The sequence below is a fragment of the Podarcis raffonei genome, chromosome 5, assembly GCF_027172205.1.
Source record: "Podarcis raffonei isolate rPodRaf1 chromosome 5, rPodRaf1.pri, whole genome shotgun sequence".
Taxonomy (NCBI): Eukaryota; Metazoa; Chordata; class Lepidosauria; order Squamata; family Lacertidae; genus Podarcis; species Podarcis raffonei.
In genome coordinates this window covers 98,919,042-98,934,451 of record NC_070606.1, presented here as the reverse complement: position 1 = coordinate 98,934,451, position 15,410 = coordinate 98,919,042, and the positions used below count along the sequence as shown (strand labels likewise).

The following is a 15,410-nucleotide window of genomic DNA, read 5'->3' as shown; positions in this document are numbered from 1 at the left end:
GTCCACTCAGCTCCCCTTTCTTCCCACCCAGGGCAGTCCTGCCCCCTACTCATGGGAGCCAATTCCAGGGGGCCATGGGTGCTTGGGCACCCACAATAATATAATTGTGGGGGCCGGGCACCCACAGTTCAGCTCTGCCTTCCGCAGCCAGCCGGTGAAGCACCCTTTTCTGGGGGAGTGGGGCTCGACCAGGAGGGAGGGAACATGCCAGTCGGGCATGTGTCTCTGCCAGGGTCCTACTCGAGTGTAGGCTGAACTTCTGACATACTGAAATACTTCACGGAACACAGTAACACAAACATCCTGTCTCCGTCACTTCCCACTCTGTGGAGTCAAAACAAACACAGTCATGTGATAGACAAAAATCCCATGACTGCAAACATGGAGCAGAAATTCTAACAGAGTCCCCCACAGAAAAGGCTACAGAGAGCAGGAAGAAGAGGAGATACCGCCACTGCAATGTGGACATGCGACATCACATGCACATGTCTCAAATAGTGCGTGTGACAAGGAAAATGAGTTGGAATTTTTTTATTGTGCTATGGCACCATGAAGTCATATGTCTGATACTAAGTACTATGTGTAAAATCAGTGTTTTTTCCAGCACTCAAGAACCTTATTTTAAAATAGAAAAGACAATGGTTAACTGATTAATACAAAAATACACACTAATAATGTTTATATTAAGGGGTTTTTACAGAAAACTTGAAATACATTGATTATAAAGAGAGGCTTAACAAGAGCATTAATCAATTTTAGCTATAAACAAAGTGCCTTTTATAAAGGGAAACTAAATAGGAAATGTATTTGTATAAGAATTTCTTTGTTCTGATAAATTTATTATGCATTTCAGTATTTCAGTTATTATTCTTTTCCAATGAAGACTTATATGACAATGTCTTGGTTTTGTTTCCTTTGGCTAGAAAAACATTAATGTTTGGCATGCAGTTTTCATCGTATATGCTCTTTTGCTACTGACTTTTTCCAATAAATGTTACTTTGTAAGTGTAGGATGCGATCCTAGACTTTTGTTACAACCGAGTTGCATATTTGCATAACTTAATGGCATACTGATAATTTGTTCTGACTGAATAAACAATTTGTGAAGTTGCATTAAAAAAAAACTTAGTGTGTGCGACGTCACACACGCTACTTGCAGCCGTGTGATGCCACCCATGTGAGTTGCGGTGGCAGGCACCCACAATCCCAAGGGCAAGATGGAGCCCCTGCCTGCCCCTCGGAGCCATCATGCAAGGCTGGGCCTTGGCTGCAGCCTCGTCTCCTCCTCTTTGCCGGTTCTCCAGCAGTTGCTACAAGCTTCCCCAAGGAGGAAGCTGGCAGTGGCAGTCCATGGAGAGCAATGGAATCCTCCCTCATTGCTGCCACTGCTGCTGCCACTGCCGCAGTCGGAACAAGTGCCAGCTCATCGTCCTCCCTGAGCCTGGTGGCGCCAGCACTGGTGGGGGAAAGAGGGACATTCTGAGATCAAATCAGACGCCGGGGTGGCTTTTGCTATTCCGGGTCTGTCCCTGGAAAATTGGGACACTAGGAGGGTATTAAATTCTGGTGTTATGAGAGAGGGAGAGAAAAACTTAAGGAACTTGCTAGCGCAAGTTAGGAAGGATAGTAATAAACAATGTACCCTTTCCTGCCTCCCTGAACATTCCCACAGATACTAGATAGGCCATTGGCCTGATCCAGAAGGCTCTTTTTATGTTCTTAAGACTTATAAGGCAAGAAGATAAATAAGCTTTTCTTGGTCTTTCTCTTTTTGATATGTTAAGAAAGAGATAAAAGTGTAATAGTAAGTTAAAAGTGGTGTTGTGTAGTTTTTCTATTACTATTTCTATTACTATTTATGTATTGTTAAAATTGGTTAATTGTAATGTAGCAACTACTGTGGTTTTTTTCCCTTTGTTATTGTTGAATTCTAAATAAAGTATTATTCAAAAGAAAAGGGGGGAGCCAAAAAGGAGAAGGAGAAGGAGGAGGAGACGGAGAAAAAGAAGAAGAAGAGGAAAAAGAAGAAGACTCTAAGTTGCTCTCCATTATAAGCATGTCCTTTATAAACGGAACATCTTTTCTTGTTTTTAATTAGGGAAAAATTATTTGATGGTGAAGACATGAGGCTGCCTCTTAAGGGATCAGCCCATCGCTGCAACTTTCCAACTCTAGCTGGCAGTAGCTTTGTATGATCCAAGGGAGACAAGGGTCTTTTCCATTCCTTGTCACTTGAGAGCCAAGTTTTTGTGAATGTGTTGAAGGGAGATACTTGGGACTTTCTGCAATGCAAGCAGCTGATCTGGCTACCGGACAACTCTGGGCCAGTCCAGAACACAACATGCGGGAATGATATTTTCAACACAGTACTGGACATTGGGTTACATCCTCTGCTGATGTATATGATTGTCATTAATTACTAGGATAATTTGCATGAGAGATGATTGTTGTTTTTTCAAGCACTGGAGACTTTGCTTCAGTATTTGATATGATTCAGGGAAATCTATCATTCGCGGAGGAGATATTATTCAAGAGTTTATGTTAGCCCTGAGTTTAGTTCCACTTCTCCTTGACATCGCTCAGGAACCTTTCAGAAAAACCCATTTGTCCACTGATTTCACGATACGGCTCAGCTTCAGCCCCACTCCTCCCAAGGCAAGGGAGGCAGCAGTTAATATTTATTAACAGCAATTAATAAATAAAAAGAAAGCCTTAATGATACTCCACATCTCCTCCAATGCATTTCATCCTTGTGGTCTAGCAACATGTTTTAAACAGACAAAACAAGAGAACGTGGAACTTCCCAACTGTTATGGCAGTGCAGGCCGGGACTGGTGGGAACTGTTTTCCCAACATTTGCAGAATATGTTTGGCGAATGCTGGAACAGATGGGCCATTGGCCTGAGGCAGCAGGCTTTTCTTATGAAAGATATTCAGAACAACATATTTAATTACCAAACCACACCTTAGCAGATAATGTAAACAGCCTTCTCCAACCCAGATCTCTTGGACTAGGACTCCCACCCAGCCTGGTCAACATGGCCAAATGTGGCTAACAATTATGGGATGCGTAGTCCAAAACATCTGGAAGGCACTGAGTTATGGAAGGCTGAGCTAGAAAGGTTTCATCTCATTGGTGTCTCTCTCTTTTCTAACAGCTACTGATAGCTGACTTTTCTGCTTCTCACCAGGACAAATTTTAATATCTTCAGGAGAGAGCCAATATACTTTAAAACATTTGTGTGGTCAGTTTATTTCACTGCCAAAATGTCTTATCTGTGAAAATGGTACGTGTCTAATCATTCTGGAAATTCCTTCTCATTTTTTATTTTTTTGCAGACACACGTCTTAAGCATGAAGGCCAACATCAGTGTGGTGTGGAGAGCCAGTGTGGTGTAGTGGTTAAGAGCGGTAGACTCGTAATCTGGTGAACTGGGTTCGCGTCTCCGCTCCTCCACATGCAGCTGCTGGGTGACCTTGGGCTAGTCACACTTTTGTTAAGTCTCTCAGCCTCACTCACCTCACAGAGTGTTTGTTGTGGGGGAGGAAGGGAAAGGAGAATGTTAGCCACTTTGAGACTCCTTAGGGTATTGATAAAGCGGGATATCAAATCCAAACTCTTCTTCTTCTTCAAGGATGTCCTTGGCCTGTAAAAGACCTCCTGACATCTCCACTTAAACAAATATTAAATTGAAGAGCCTGCACTGGACTCAATCCTCCTAAACCAGAGAAACTCAAGATGACCATAGTCAAGGATAGTTTTAGAGGTCTCCATCATGACACCACTTTTTCACCTGAACTCTACAGAAGGACAGAAAGAAAATTTATAACCATGACACTTTGAAGCATAAACTTTATTGCAAGAAGGGATTTAAAAGGGCACATCAGAGTGACTTGCAATGTGGGATGGGGGGGTGGGGGTCAGTGTGTCATGAAGAAATAGTCAGAAATCACAAACGCCAAGGAAATTGTGTACAATTGAAACTGAATGTTTTATTAAAACAACTTCAAAATCAAAGTGAGGTGTATTTTTTTTTCCTTTTCATGTTACCTTAACAATGAATTTTATACAATACAGTCTTCAGCTCCTGGCATGAAGGGACTGGGAAAGAAAGAAGGGGCTGGAGGTGGAGACAGGGGGAAAGGAAGAGGTTTCCCAAGCTAACAGGATGTGAAGGTCTTCCAGAAGAAGTTCTTGCAACCGGCTTTGCGTTCCCTGGGTCCCAGAGCTGGGTTCAAGTTGGCCGATCTCTCCAGCTCCAGCCTCACTTCATCCTGCTCGCCTCCACGGGACAAATCGTCTGATTCCAGGGCCTCGTTGTCTGTCTGGCTTGGTTCTGAGAGCAATTCTGCCAGGAAATACTTGGCCAATTCCTGAGAGAGAAAGAGAGAGAGAGAGAGAGAGAGAGAGAGAGAGAGAGAGAGAGAGAGAGAGACTGAGCTCAGTATATATCTTGCTATATGGCATGATTCCTTGCAGCTCAGTGCCACCAGTAGGTGCAAATGTCTGGCTCATACCAGATTTCACAGAAACTCTATTCTCAATAACGATGGGACTCAGAGGTAGAGAATACCTTTATTTTGTTTGTTGTTAAAAGGGAATCTTCGTGTGAGTCAATACTTGATTACTCCTTTGCAGCTGGTACCATTACAGGTGCCACATTCATTCTGCATTTGTGAGAAATCAGCACCTACACTTTGGAACTCCCTGCCTATTAACAGGCACCTGCACAGTATTCTTTTCAGCACCTGCAAAAAACATTTTTGTCTGGACAAACCTACCCAGATATTTAGACAGCTAATGCTTTTAAGTCTGTTTTTAGTTCATTTCATTGCCAGTTTTACCTTTTGAATATCTTAAAGTGTTGTTTTAACTGATTTGATTGATAATTTTTTTGCTGTATTCTCTTTGTAAACTGCTTTGAGGTTTTCTTTTACAATCAGTTTTATAAAATAAATGAATGCACTATATCTTTGTCCTTTTGTCCTCCCAGGCTGCTGAGATGCTTTATGGTTTACACTTTCGGTTGTTGTTGTTGTTCTCTCTCTTTTTGTTATGTTTGTGCTTTTTGACAAAAAAAACCAATTAACCAATATTGCATATCAGACAAGAGAGAGGCTCATGTCAATAGCTTTTTTTATGATGACCACATGAGCCACTGGGGCAGAAATTGGTTCTGTATCCCTGGACAATGCCTTCTATTTACATTCATTTCATCTCAGACAAAGGCACAGCTTGAAGAGGACCTAGAATGGCCGTGGGGAATCTTTCACAGCCCGAGGGTCACATGACCTCATGGGAAATGTTCTGGTGGTCACATGCCGGTAGTGGGTGGAGCCAAAGACAACAGAGGGCGGAGCAACAGGTGTGAATCTTACATTCGCATGGTAGGCTATGCCCCTATCCACACACCTCCATTGAGGCAGGCAAGTTCAAGGAGACATTCTAGTCAGGCAAAAGTGTTCAAGGAGGGCACAAAGAAGAGCTGGGGAGGGGTGTGGTCTGGGAAGAGGGGGTGTGGCCTGGGCTGGATGGAGGAGCCTGGCGGGCCATGTTTGGTCTGTGTTCCAGAGATTCCCCACTCCATCCTTGGAAAGGCCCCTGGAGAGCCATTGCCATCTCCTGAGCTGGATGGACCACTGATCTGACTCATTATAACACAGTTTCTCATGTTCCTAACTGGGAAGGATCATATCTCCATGAGAAAGCATCTGTTTGAGATGATGGAATTTATGGAGTTGGCTGATCTCACCGGGAGAATCCGCGACCAGAAAGAAGAGGACTACCAAGAAGATTGGAAGAAATTTAAAGACTATTTGAATAAATATTCTAATATTAAAGATATGTAACCACTTGAAAGAACCAATCAGGCTTAGGATTAAATTAGACTTAAATGTATAAATAAGAAAATGTACTATAAGAAAGGTAAAGAAATTGGAATATGACTGTAATGTTGTTTTATGAAATAATGATATTGGAAACTGCTACATTCAAATTAAGAGGAAATTCAGATGGAGGCGATTAGAGGAAGTCAACTAAAATGTTTATGAAAATGGATTTTAATTAATTGGTTGAGTTTCTTTTTTTCTGTTTAGGTATGTTAAGTTTGTTATTCTTTTTTCTTATTTTTCACTTTTTTATTGTGTTGTTGCATATTCTCTTTTTTGTTATGTCTATTGAAAATTAATAAATATTATGATAGAGAGAGAGAGAGAGAGAGAGAGAGAGAGAGAGAGCGCATCTGTTTGGCTTGCAGAGGACCCCGGGTTCAAACCTCTCCAGATAGGGCTGGGAGACAACCCACCTACACCCTGAGGAGCAACCGCCAGTCAGTGTCAACCATGCTGAGCAAGATGATGGACCAGGGGTCCGAATTCAGTATTAGATAAGATCATATAAGACGGATCCAGAAGCGGTTGCTGAAGAAAATAGCTAAAGCCGTCTCCATGTACAGACACATTTTGCCTCTCAGTACCAGAGGTGAGGTTTCAGCTTTGACAAACAACAGCTGAAAATAGTAAGTAATTTTCTTCTCAGTTTTCCAGGAGCTTCTGGCTGGCAATTGCGGGCAAATGCTGGACTAGGGGAACTTTCGTCAGATCCACCAAGGCAGACCTGAAGATCTCACCTCATACCCTCTCCTATCCCCCCCCCCCAATTATTTGCAGATGAAGCTGTGATCTGTACAATAATTGATCCAAGGAAAAGAGGTTGGTTTGGATCTTCCACATGATCACCACCCGCAGTAGGACTGGCCCTGAACAGGAGGCCCATCATCTAGAGAGGTTCACCATGTAGTGGATTTTGAGGCCATCACATTTTCTGAAAGGAAAATGTTCGTGGCTTGGGGGTGGAGGGCAGTGCCAGCACCTGCCATTCCTCAGTCCCTTTGGCTCCCACTGCCAAATGGAAGGATCCTAGCTCAATGGTACAGCATCTGCTTGGTACACAGAAGGTCCCAGGTTCGATCCCCGTTGTCTCCACTTAAGGCTGGAAGAAACTCCCCACCTGAAACATGCCTCAGAACCATGGCCACTTAGTGTAGACAACACTGGGCTAGAGGGACCAAATGGTCTGACTCAGTACAAACCAGCTTCCAATGGATGCAGCTATTGCAGAAGGCAGCATCTAAGAAAAGCAGAAGGAAGCAGGAATCTGGATCCACTCAGAATGGTGGGTCACAGCATGTATGAACCAGCTCTTTAAGCTGGTGGAGATTTTCAGTGGGAAAGACAAGGAAAATTTAAAAGATTATCCAGCTATTGGACCAGCACCTTTAAAAAAGAGTTACAGTGGTACCCCAGGTTACAGACACTTCAGGTTACAGATGCTTCAGGATACAGACTCCACTAACCCAGAAATAGTACCTCGGGTTAAGAACTTTGCTTCAGGATGAGAACAGAAATGGCATGGTGGTGGCAGCGGGAGGCCCCATTAGCTAAAGTGGTACCTCAGGTTAAGAACAGCTTCAGGTTAAGAACGGACATCCAGAACGAATTAAGTTCTTAACCCGAGGTACCACTGTATTCGCATCTCACTATTGCATTCAGTCATTTTGTGCAGCTCAAACGTTTGCTTGGCTCAGTGGTAGAGAGCATGCTTTGCCGGCAAAAGGTCCCAGATTCAAACCCAAACATCTCCAGGTAGCTGGGGAAGACTCCCTGCCTGAAACCCTGGAAAGGTTCGGCCAATCACTGTGGATAATACTGAGAAAGATGGACCAACAGCCGGTGTGAGGCAGCTTTCTTTGTTCCTATGCTCGCTAACACAGTTGGCCCCTGAAACTCTGTGCTCTTACATGGTTTCGAAGCCAACTTCCTTTCCCCTCTTCAACATCCCTCTGGTCACTTTCTTAAGCCTGCAGTGTAAACACACTCGCTAGGACGCAAGGCTTCCTTCTGAGTAGCCTTGGTCAGGCTGAGCTGTTGAAGTGATGTTCTTTTCAGCACCACGGAGAGCTCCGCACCAAACAACTCTGTTAGCCCTGGCCGGTTCCCTATTACATAAAAGGACTGGGTGAAAACATAGAAATGCTTTCTGCTGTTAGGAAATTCCGGGGAAGCTTTTCTCTAGTTTTGCATGTGTTTATTTGTGCTTTTGAAATTGATGACAACAATGTGGGGTGGGGGAATTGCAGCGCTCCGGGCCAGTGCAAGGCTGCCTGAGAGAGAGGGGCAAATGGCAGGCAGAACTAGCTCGCCAGGGTTCCGGGCAGAGGATATTCATAGCCCTACCTGGGAATGTTGGGGGCTGAACCTGGAACCTTCTGCAAGCAAAGCAGATACTCTACCACTGAACTCTTCCGCTGAAAAATAAAACAGATTCCAGTTCTCATGGTCCCGAATTAAGGTCTGGTTTAAAAGGAGCATGGGAACCTGCCTTATACTGTCAGAACCTGCTGACCCAACTAGCCCACTGTTGTCTGCCCTGACCAGTGGCTCTCTGTGGTTTCCAGCAGGAGTCTCTCCCAGCTGGAGAGGTTGACAGTGGGAATTGAGTTTGGGACGTTCTGCACGCAAAGCAGATGTTCTGTCACTGAGCTTTGGCCAAGAATTAAACCTTGGAGCATGGCGTGCTTGGACTCTGAGCTACAGGCTTCCCCCTGATCAGAGTTGAGTCTAAGACACACCCAAACTGTCGAGGAAGTCCTAGGATCTTTGTAATTTGCTTCTCTCAGCCATATCTCCTAGATGTCTATATCAGCGAGCGGGATTCATTTCGGTTGTGGTGTCGTTGCATCTGAGGCTGGCTTTAGGACTGATTTTTTTTTTAGTTCACGCTGCTCGTTTAATGCCTTTGTCTACTTGCAGGTTTCTTGTGCTCTTAAAGACTTCCTACAGCACAAGCTTAGGCATATAATCACAGAACTGTAGGACTGTAGAACTGCAGAATTGGAAGGTCTGGGTCATCTAGTACAAGGTCTGGAAGGTCTGGGTCATCTAGCCCCCACCTGAGTGCAAATAGTAAGTGCATGTAAGGGTGCTTCCAACCCGATGTTTGTTGAGGGGTCAGTGCTACCTGCGACACTTAACTCAGCAGTTCCGTGGTGCAGTGGGCTTCATCAAAATGCCAACAAGTATCCCCACCCAGTTCATCCGGATTTACCATTTCTGGGGGAAATCTTATTAAATGAATAAAATAAAATAAAACAACCTGTTTCCAAACACCCATTTGGGATATCTTCTGCTGTTCGTATTAGCTCTTTATAGAACTGAGGGATGGAACCTCTATGGACAGCGGCAGTCTACCTCTGCATTAGGGGGAAGCAGGTCTGATCCAGCAGCTCCCACTGCTTCGAAGTAGTGATAGGGAAAAGGGATTCTGCACCTGCTCAGAGACTCTTTGGTTTCCTTCTAGCTCTGCTCCCACGCTCTTCTCTCCCTCCACCCTCCCTCGGACTCCTGGGTCCCTTACCTGTTTCCCCGCCGCTGCAGCCAGCGACTTCTGCAGGAATTGCCGGAGCCTCGGGTCCGAGGGGGCGGCGGCCACGGTGCTCAGCGCCAGGGCGACCGAGGCGAGCAGGGCGAGGGCGCACTGGAGGCGGCAGGTCAGCATGCTGGCGAAGCCTGAGAGAGCAGCTCTTTCCCGGGGAAAGCGAGCGGAGAAAGGAGGCGAAGAGCGCACGAGAGCCCGACGGGACGGAGCGAGAAGGTGGAGTGGCGCTGCTGATGCTGCTGCGACGTCTGCGCTCCTTGGGATCGCTGCTAAGCTCACGGGGGGAGATCGTGGCTTCTGGGATCTCTACCGACGCCCCCCTTTTATAATGCCTTTTGCTGACGTCAAGGAAGGGGTGTATCAACTCCCCCTCCCCGCAAAAAGGCGCCCGGCGCTTTTTGACGCCCCATTAAGCGCGCGGATCTGTTACCCCCCAAGTGAGGGGGCTGACACGTGTCTGCAGAGGGAGGGCTAAAAGAAGAGGAGCAGGAGGAGGAGGCATGGCGACGCTTGCTCCCTCAGGACACGCAACGCGCGCGCACACACACACGCAACCCCAAATCTCTTCGCTGGCCGCAAAGATGCCCTGTTAGCGGAGAATCGGTACGCAAAGTTCCCACAGGCGCGCTCGCAAGTCCGAACGCACAGGGGAGATCTTTGGCCTGGAGGAGTGGGCGTCGGGTGGAGGGGGGGTGAGCAGGGGGACGTTTGCGAATCCCTCCTTCCCTCCCCATGGAGGAATTGGTACTCTCCCGAAGCAGCTGCAAAGGGCAGGAGCTTGCTCCTTCCAGAGAGGGTGGAAATGACAGACGTGGAGCCAGGAAACTGATTAGAGACCCGCTCATCAAAACCTCCAGGCGCGCTGCTTCGTTTTTCAGGCAGCCGAATGGAAGTCTGCTCGGATTCATTCGGATCCGCTTCTCCGAATTTGCTCAGGACTGTAGTCTTGAGGCGTCTAGGTGGAGATTTGGCGGCCAATACGGAGGAAAGTTCTGCTGCGCAAGATCCACTGAAACGAAGGTGGAGCCGCAGAATTTACCGCCGGATTGGGCCCTCTCCTCCGGATAGATCCAATTTCCCTTGTAACCTGGGGCACAATCGGCTTCTCTTCTAACCCCGTGGGTACACGAGCCCTCTCTTAACTCCGGATTAACGCCTGTGGTCTGAGTGTGTGCCTGGCGGCCTCCTTGCAATCATAGCCATAAGAGCGTAAGAAGAACTTGCTGGATCAGGCCAGGGGCCCATCTAGTCCAGCATCCTGTTCCTTTCCCAGTTCTACAAGATCCTTTTTGAGGCCAGGTGACCAGAACTGTATATGGCGTTCCAGTTGTGGTGATTGCAGCAGAGATCTTGCAGATTTCCTTCCCTCAAACCACATTCTCTGCCACTGAGCCACAGCTCTTCACTTTGAAATAAAAGAAGTTTCCAGACCTCATGGTTCTGAACCATGGGCTGATTTAATAGGAACTTGGGAAGCTGCCTCATCAGACCATTGGTCCCATCTAGCTCAGTGCTGTCTACACTGACTGCCAGAAGCTCCCCATAATTATTAGATAAGTTCTCACCCATTGGGAACCTGGAGATGGCAGGGATTGAACCTAAGATCTTCTGCCACTGAGCTATGACCCTTCTCCTGGGGAATGGGGAGCACTTGGCATGAAATGAACTGTCCTAGACCCAGTTCAACAAAGGTCTGTATAGTTAAAGCTATGGTTTTCCCAGTTGTGATGTATGGAAGTGAGAGCTGGACCATAAAGAAGGCTGATCGCCGAAGAATTGATGCTTTTGAATTATGGTGCTGGAGGAGACTCTTGAGAGTCCCATGGACTGCAAGAAGATCCAACCTCTCCATTCTGAAGGAAATCAGCCCTGAGTGCTCACTGGAAGGACAGATCCTGAAGCTAAGGCTCCAGTACTTTGGCCACATCATGAGAAGAGAAGACTCCCTGGAAAAGATCCTGATGTTGGGAAAGATGGAGGGCACAAGGAGAAGGGGACGGCAGAGGACGAGATGGTTGGATAGTGTTCTCGAAGCTACCAGCATGAGTTTGACCAAACTGCGGGAGACAGTGGAAGACAGAAGTGCCTGGTGTGCTCTGGTTCATGGGGTCATGAAGAGTCGGACACGACTAAATGACTAAACAACAACAACAGGCCCAGGAGCCAAAGTCTACTGTTGTTTCCTGGAAGACTTTGACATATTACGGTGATGTTTGGTTCACAAGCACTAATGTGATTTCCCCTGAAACTGCATGGAGGGCAGACCACATAGCTCAACTGAAGGTCTTCCTTGCTGCCAAACTCCACTACTGTTCTTCAGAATCAGTAGAAATCCTTAACATGATAATTTAATGAAATCTTTAGCCTCTGTACAGCATCTGTGTGTGTGTCCTTGACATTGCAGGACAAGGAATGAGACACGCAAAACTCTCTCTAGCCCTAATGTTGTGGAAGCAGGTTGAAAGAACAAGGTCTGGCATACAGTCTGTGTGGAAATTGTGAACTTTTGTGCACAACTGCAAAAAAAACAGCTGCCACTGAGGAGGTGTTGCTGCCAAAGGTTTTCTCTGTGACTGCTTAAAGGTAAAGGGACCCCTGTCCATTAGGTCCAGTCGTGACCAACTGGGGTTGCGGCGCTCATCTCGCTTTATTGGCTGAGGAAGCCAGTGTACGACTTCCGGGTCATGTGGCCAGCATGACTAAGCCGCTTCTGGCGAACCAGAGCAGCGCACGGAAACGCCATTTACCTTCCCGCCAGAGCGGTACCTATTTATCTACTTGCACTTTGACGTGCTTTTGAACTGCTAGGTTGGCAGGAGCAGGGACCAAGCAATGGGAGCTCATCCCGTTGCTGGGATTCGACCCACCGACCTTCTGATCGGCAAGTCCTAGGCTCTGTGGTTTAACCCACAGTGCCACTCTATTTAATGTAGCCATTCATTTATACTTAGGCTCTTAAAATGCTTCTAAGTCACTTTGAGACCTTTTGGGGGGGGTCCTCTTGTCATGAACAGTTAAACTTTGGAACTTGCAGGAGGCAGTGAGGGCCACCAACCTGGGAGAATTTAAAAGAGGATTAGACATATTCATGGAGGAGGAGAGCACTATCAATGGCGACTAGTCAGGATGTCTCTGCTCTCCCTCTGAATACCAGTTGCTGGAAATCACAGGAGGAGAGAGGTCTCTTATGCTCAGATCCTGCTTGTGAGTTTTCCATTGGCTGGCCACTGTGAGAACAGGATACTGTGGGATGTGATACATAAGTAGCAGTCAAGTACAACATTCCTTGTTTTCCTAGAGTGGACATGCAGGAGAAGGTTTGGTCCAGCCACTCACAAACTTCCTGTTTCCTCCTGGGCTGGGACATACTTCCTTTGCATGTGACTAGAGGTGGGCATGACCTTACCTGTCCAGGTCACACAAAAGGACAAGGCACGCTGCACACTTCCTCTCTTTGTCTTCCTTCGTCATTGGAGCAGCTCTTTAATTACAGTGGTACCTCGCAAGACGAACACCTCGCAAGACGAAAAACGCGCAAGACGAAAGAGTTTTCCGTTTTTTGAGTCGTTCTGCAAGACGAATTTCCCTATGGGCTTGCTTCGCAAGACGAAATGTCTTGCGAGTTCTTGCGGGTTTGTTTCCTTTTTCTTAAAGCCGCTAAGCTGTTAATAGCCGCTAAGCCGCTAAGCCGCTAATAGCCGTGCTTCGCAAGATGAAAAAACCGCAAGATGAAGAGACTCGCGGAACGGATTAATTTCGTCTTGCGAGGCACCACTGTATTATTATTATTATTATTATTATTATTATTATTATTATTTATACTGTGCCCTCCCCAGACAAAGCCGGGCTCAGGGCGGCTAACAAGCAATAATAAAAACAAGTTGAATGAATACAACTTAAAAACAAGATTAAAAGACAACATTAAAATATTGAAACATTAAAATATTAAAATGCAGCCTCATCACAGGAGGAGAAAGGAAAAAGAAAGAGGGGGAGGGAATCAAATTGGCTCCAAGCCAAAGGCCAGGCGGAACAACTCTGTCTTACAGGCAGTGCAGAAAGAAAGCAGATCCTGCAGGGCCCTGGTCTCATGAGGCAGAGCGTTCCACCAGGCCAGAGCCAGTGTTGAGAAGGCCCTGGCTCTGGTTGAAGCTAATCTAACTTCCTTAGGATCCGGGACCACTAGGGTGTTGCTATTTATGGACCTTGAGGCTCTCCGTGGGGCATACCAGGAGAGGCAGTCCCGTAGGTATGAGGGTCCTAGGACGTTTAGCAAGAGATGCTCTGTTGGCTTCCAGCCAACAGAGGACACTGGGATTATCCCCATATGGGATAGATCCACATGTATCTACTTTGTAACTAAGTCTGCCATCAGGGATCCAACTGCGAACTGAATGTGTGAGTAAACTTCTTTTACATACTATCCACAATATTGTCGGGTGTCTATTCTTTTAAGAGGGATAAAAGGGAACTTACCAGGAATATAAAATTCAATACTGAATTGTATATAATAGTGAGAGGCTTACACAAGCCTGCAACCAGCTATATGCTGTGCATTAAAAAGGGGAATGTGAAACTCTGCTAAGTTAAGGAACTTGCTAGCGCAAGTTAGGAAGGATATTCATAAACAATATATCCTCTCCTGCCTCCCTGAACGTTCCCACAGATACTAGAGAGGCCATTGGCCTGATCCAGCAGGATCTTTTTATGTTCTTAAGACCTTATAAGCCAAGAAGGAGGAGGAGGAGGAGACGAAAAAGAAGAAGAAGAAGAAGAAGAAGAAGACGACGACTCTAAGTTGCTGTCCATTATAAGCATGTCCTTTATAAAGGGAACATCTTTTCTTGCTTTTAATTAGGGGGAAATTATTTGATGGTGAAGACATGAGGCTGCCTCTTAATGGATCAGCCCATCGCTGCAACTTTCCAGCTCTAGTTGGCAGTAGCTTTGTAAGATCCAAGGGAGACAAGGGTCTTTTCCATTCCTTGTTGCTTGAGAGCCAAGTATTTGTGAATGAGATGATTGATTATTGCAGAATATGTTTGGCAAATGCTGGAACAGATGGACTATTGGCCTGATCCAACAAGTTTTCTTATGAAAGATATTCAGAGCAAAGTATTTAATTACCAAATCACACCTTAGCAGATAATGTAAACAGTCTTCCCCAACCCAGATCTCTTGGACTAGGACTCCCATCTGTGGGATGTGAAACACAGAGCAGTCAAGTACAACATTCCTAGAGAGGACATAAAAGGGAATGTCTGGACCAGCCAGTCAGAACTTCCTGTTTCCTCCTGGACTGGGACAGACTTCCTCTGCATGTGACCAGAGGTGGGTGTGGCCTCACCTGTGTAGGTAACAAAATACCTCAGTGGAGGCAGCCATCTCTCTCTGACTCCATTCCTTGAAGAAGCAACATCTGCTTAGTGTGAGATGCTCTGTTGGCTTGCATGCAATGCAAGAGAGGACAAAGGAACTATCTCTTTATGGGATAGATTCCAGGTGTATATATTTTGTAACTTAAGTCTGCCTTCTGGGATCCATTTGTGAACACAATGTGAGTAAACTCTTTTATATACTTTTCTACAAGACTGTGTCATGTCTATTCTTTTTATGAGGAACTAAAGGTGAAATTACCAGGAAGCTTATTTTAGAGGCTTATACAAGCCTGGCAAACCTATCCGCTGTGCAAGTTTTAAAAGGGGGGAATGTTACTCTGCTAAATTGTAGAACTTGTTAACACAAGTTGGAAAGGATATAATTAAACAATATATCCTCTCCTGCCTCCCTGAACACTCCCACACCATTAAGCCTGGTCAATCTGGCAAAATGTGGCTAACAATTATGGGATGCATAGTCCAAAACATCTGGAAGGCACTGAGTTATGGAAGGCTGAGCTAGAAAGGTTTCATAACATTGGTGTCTCTCTCTTTTCTAACAGCTACTGATAGCTGACTTTTCTGCTTGTCACCAG

The 15,410-nt window shown here is 45.9% G+C and overlaps 1 protein-coding gene across 1 annotated transcript; it reads right to left on the bottom strand.

Annotated features, from left to right (window-relative positions):
* Window positions 1-3,835: 3,835 nt before the first annotated feature.
* Window positions 3,836-9,739, bottom strand: LOC128413346 (somatostatin). Its single transcript, XM_053387387.1, has 2 exons — window positions 9,416-9,739; window positions 3,836-4,374 (listed from the first exon to the last, which is right to left on the bottom strand). The coding sequence occupies exons 1-2, from the start codon at window positions 9,554-9,556 to the stop codon at window positions 4,162-4,164; spliced, it is 354 nt and encodes a 117-aa protein (XP_053243362.1). The 5' UTR covers window positions 9,557-9,739; the 3' UTR covers window positions 3,836-4,161.
* Window positions 9,740-15,410: the final 5,671 nt, after the last annotated feature.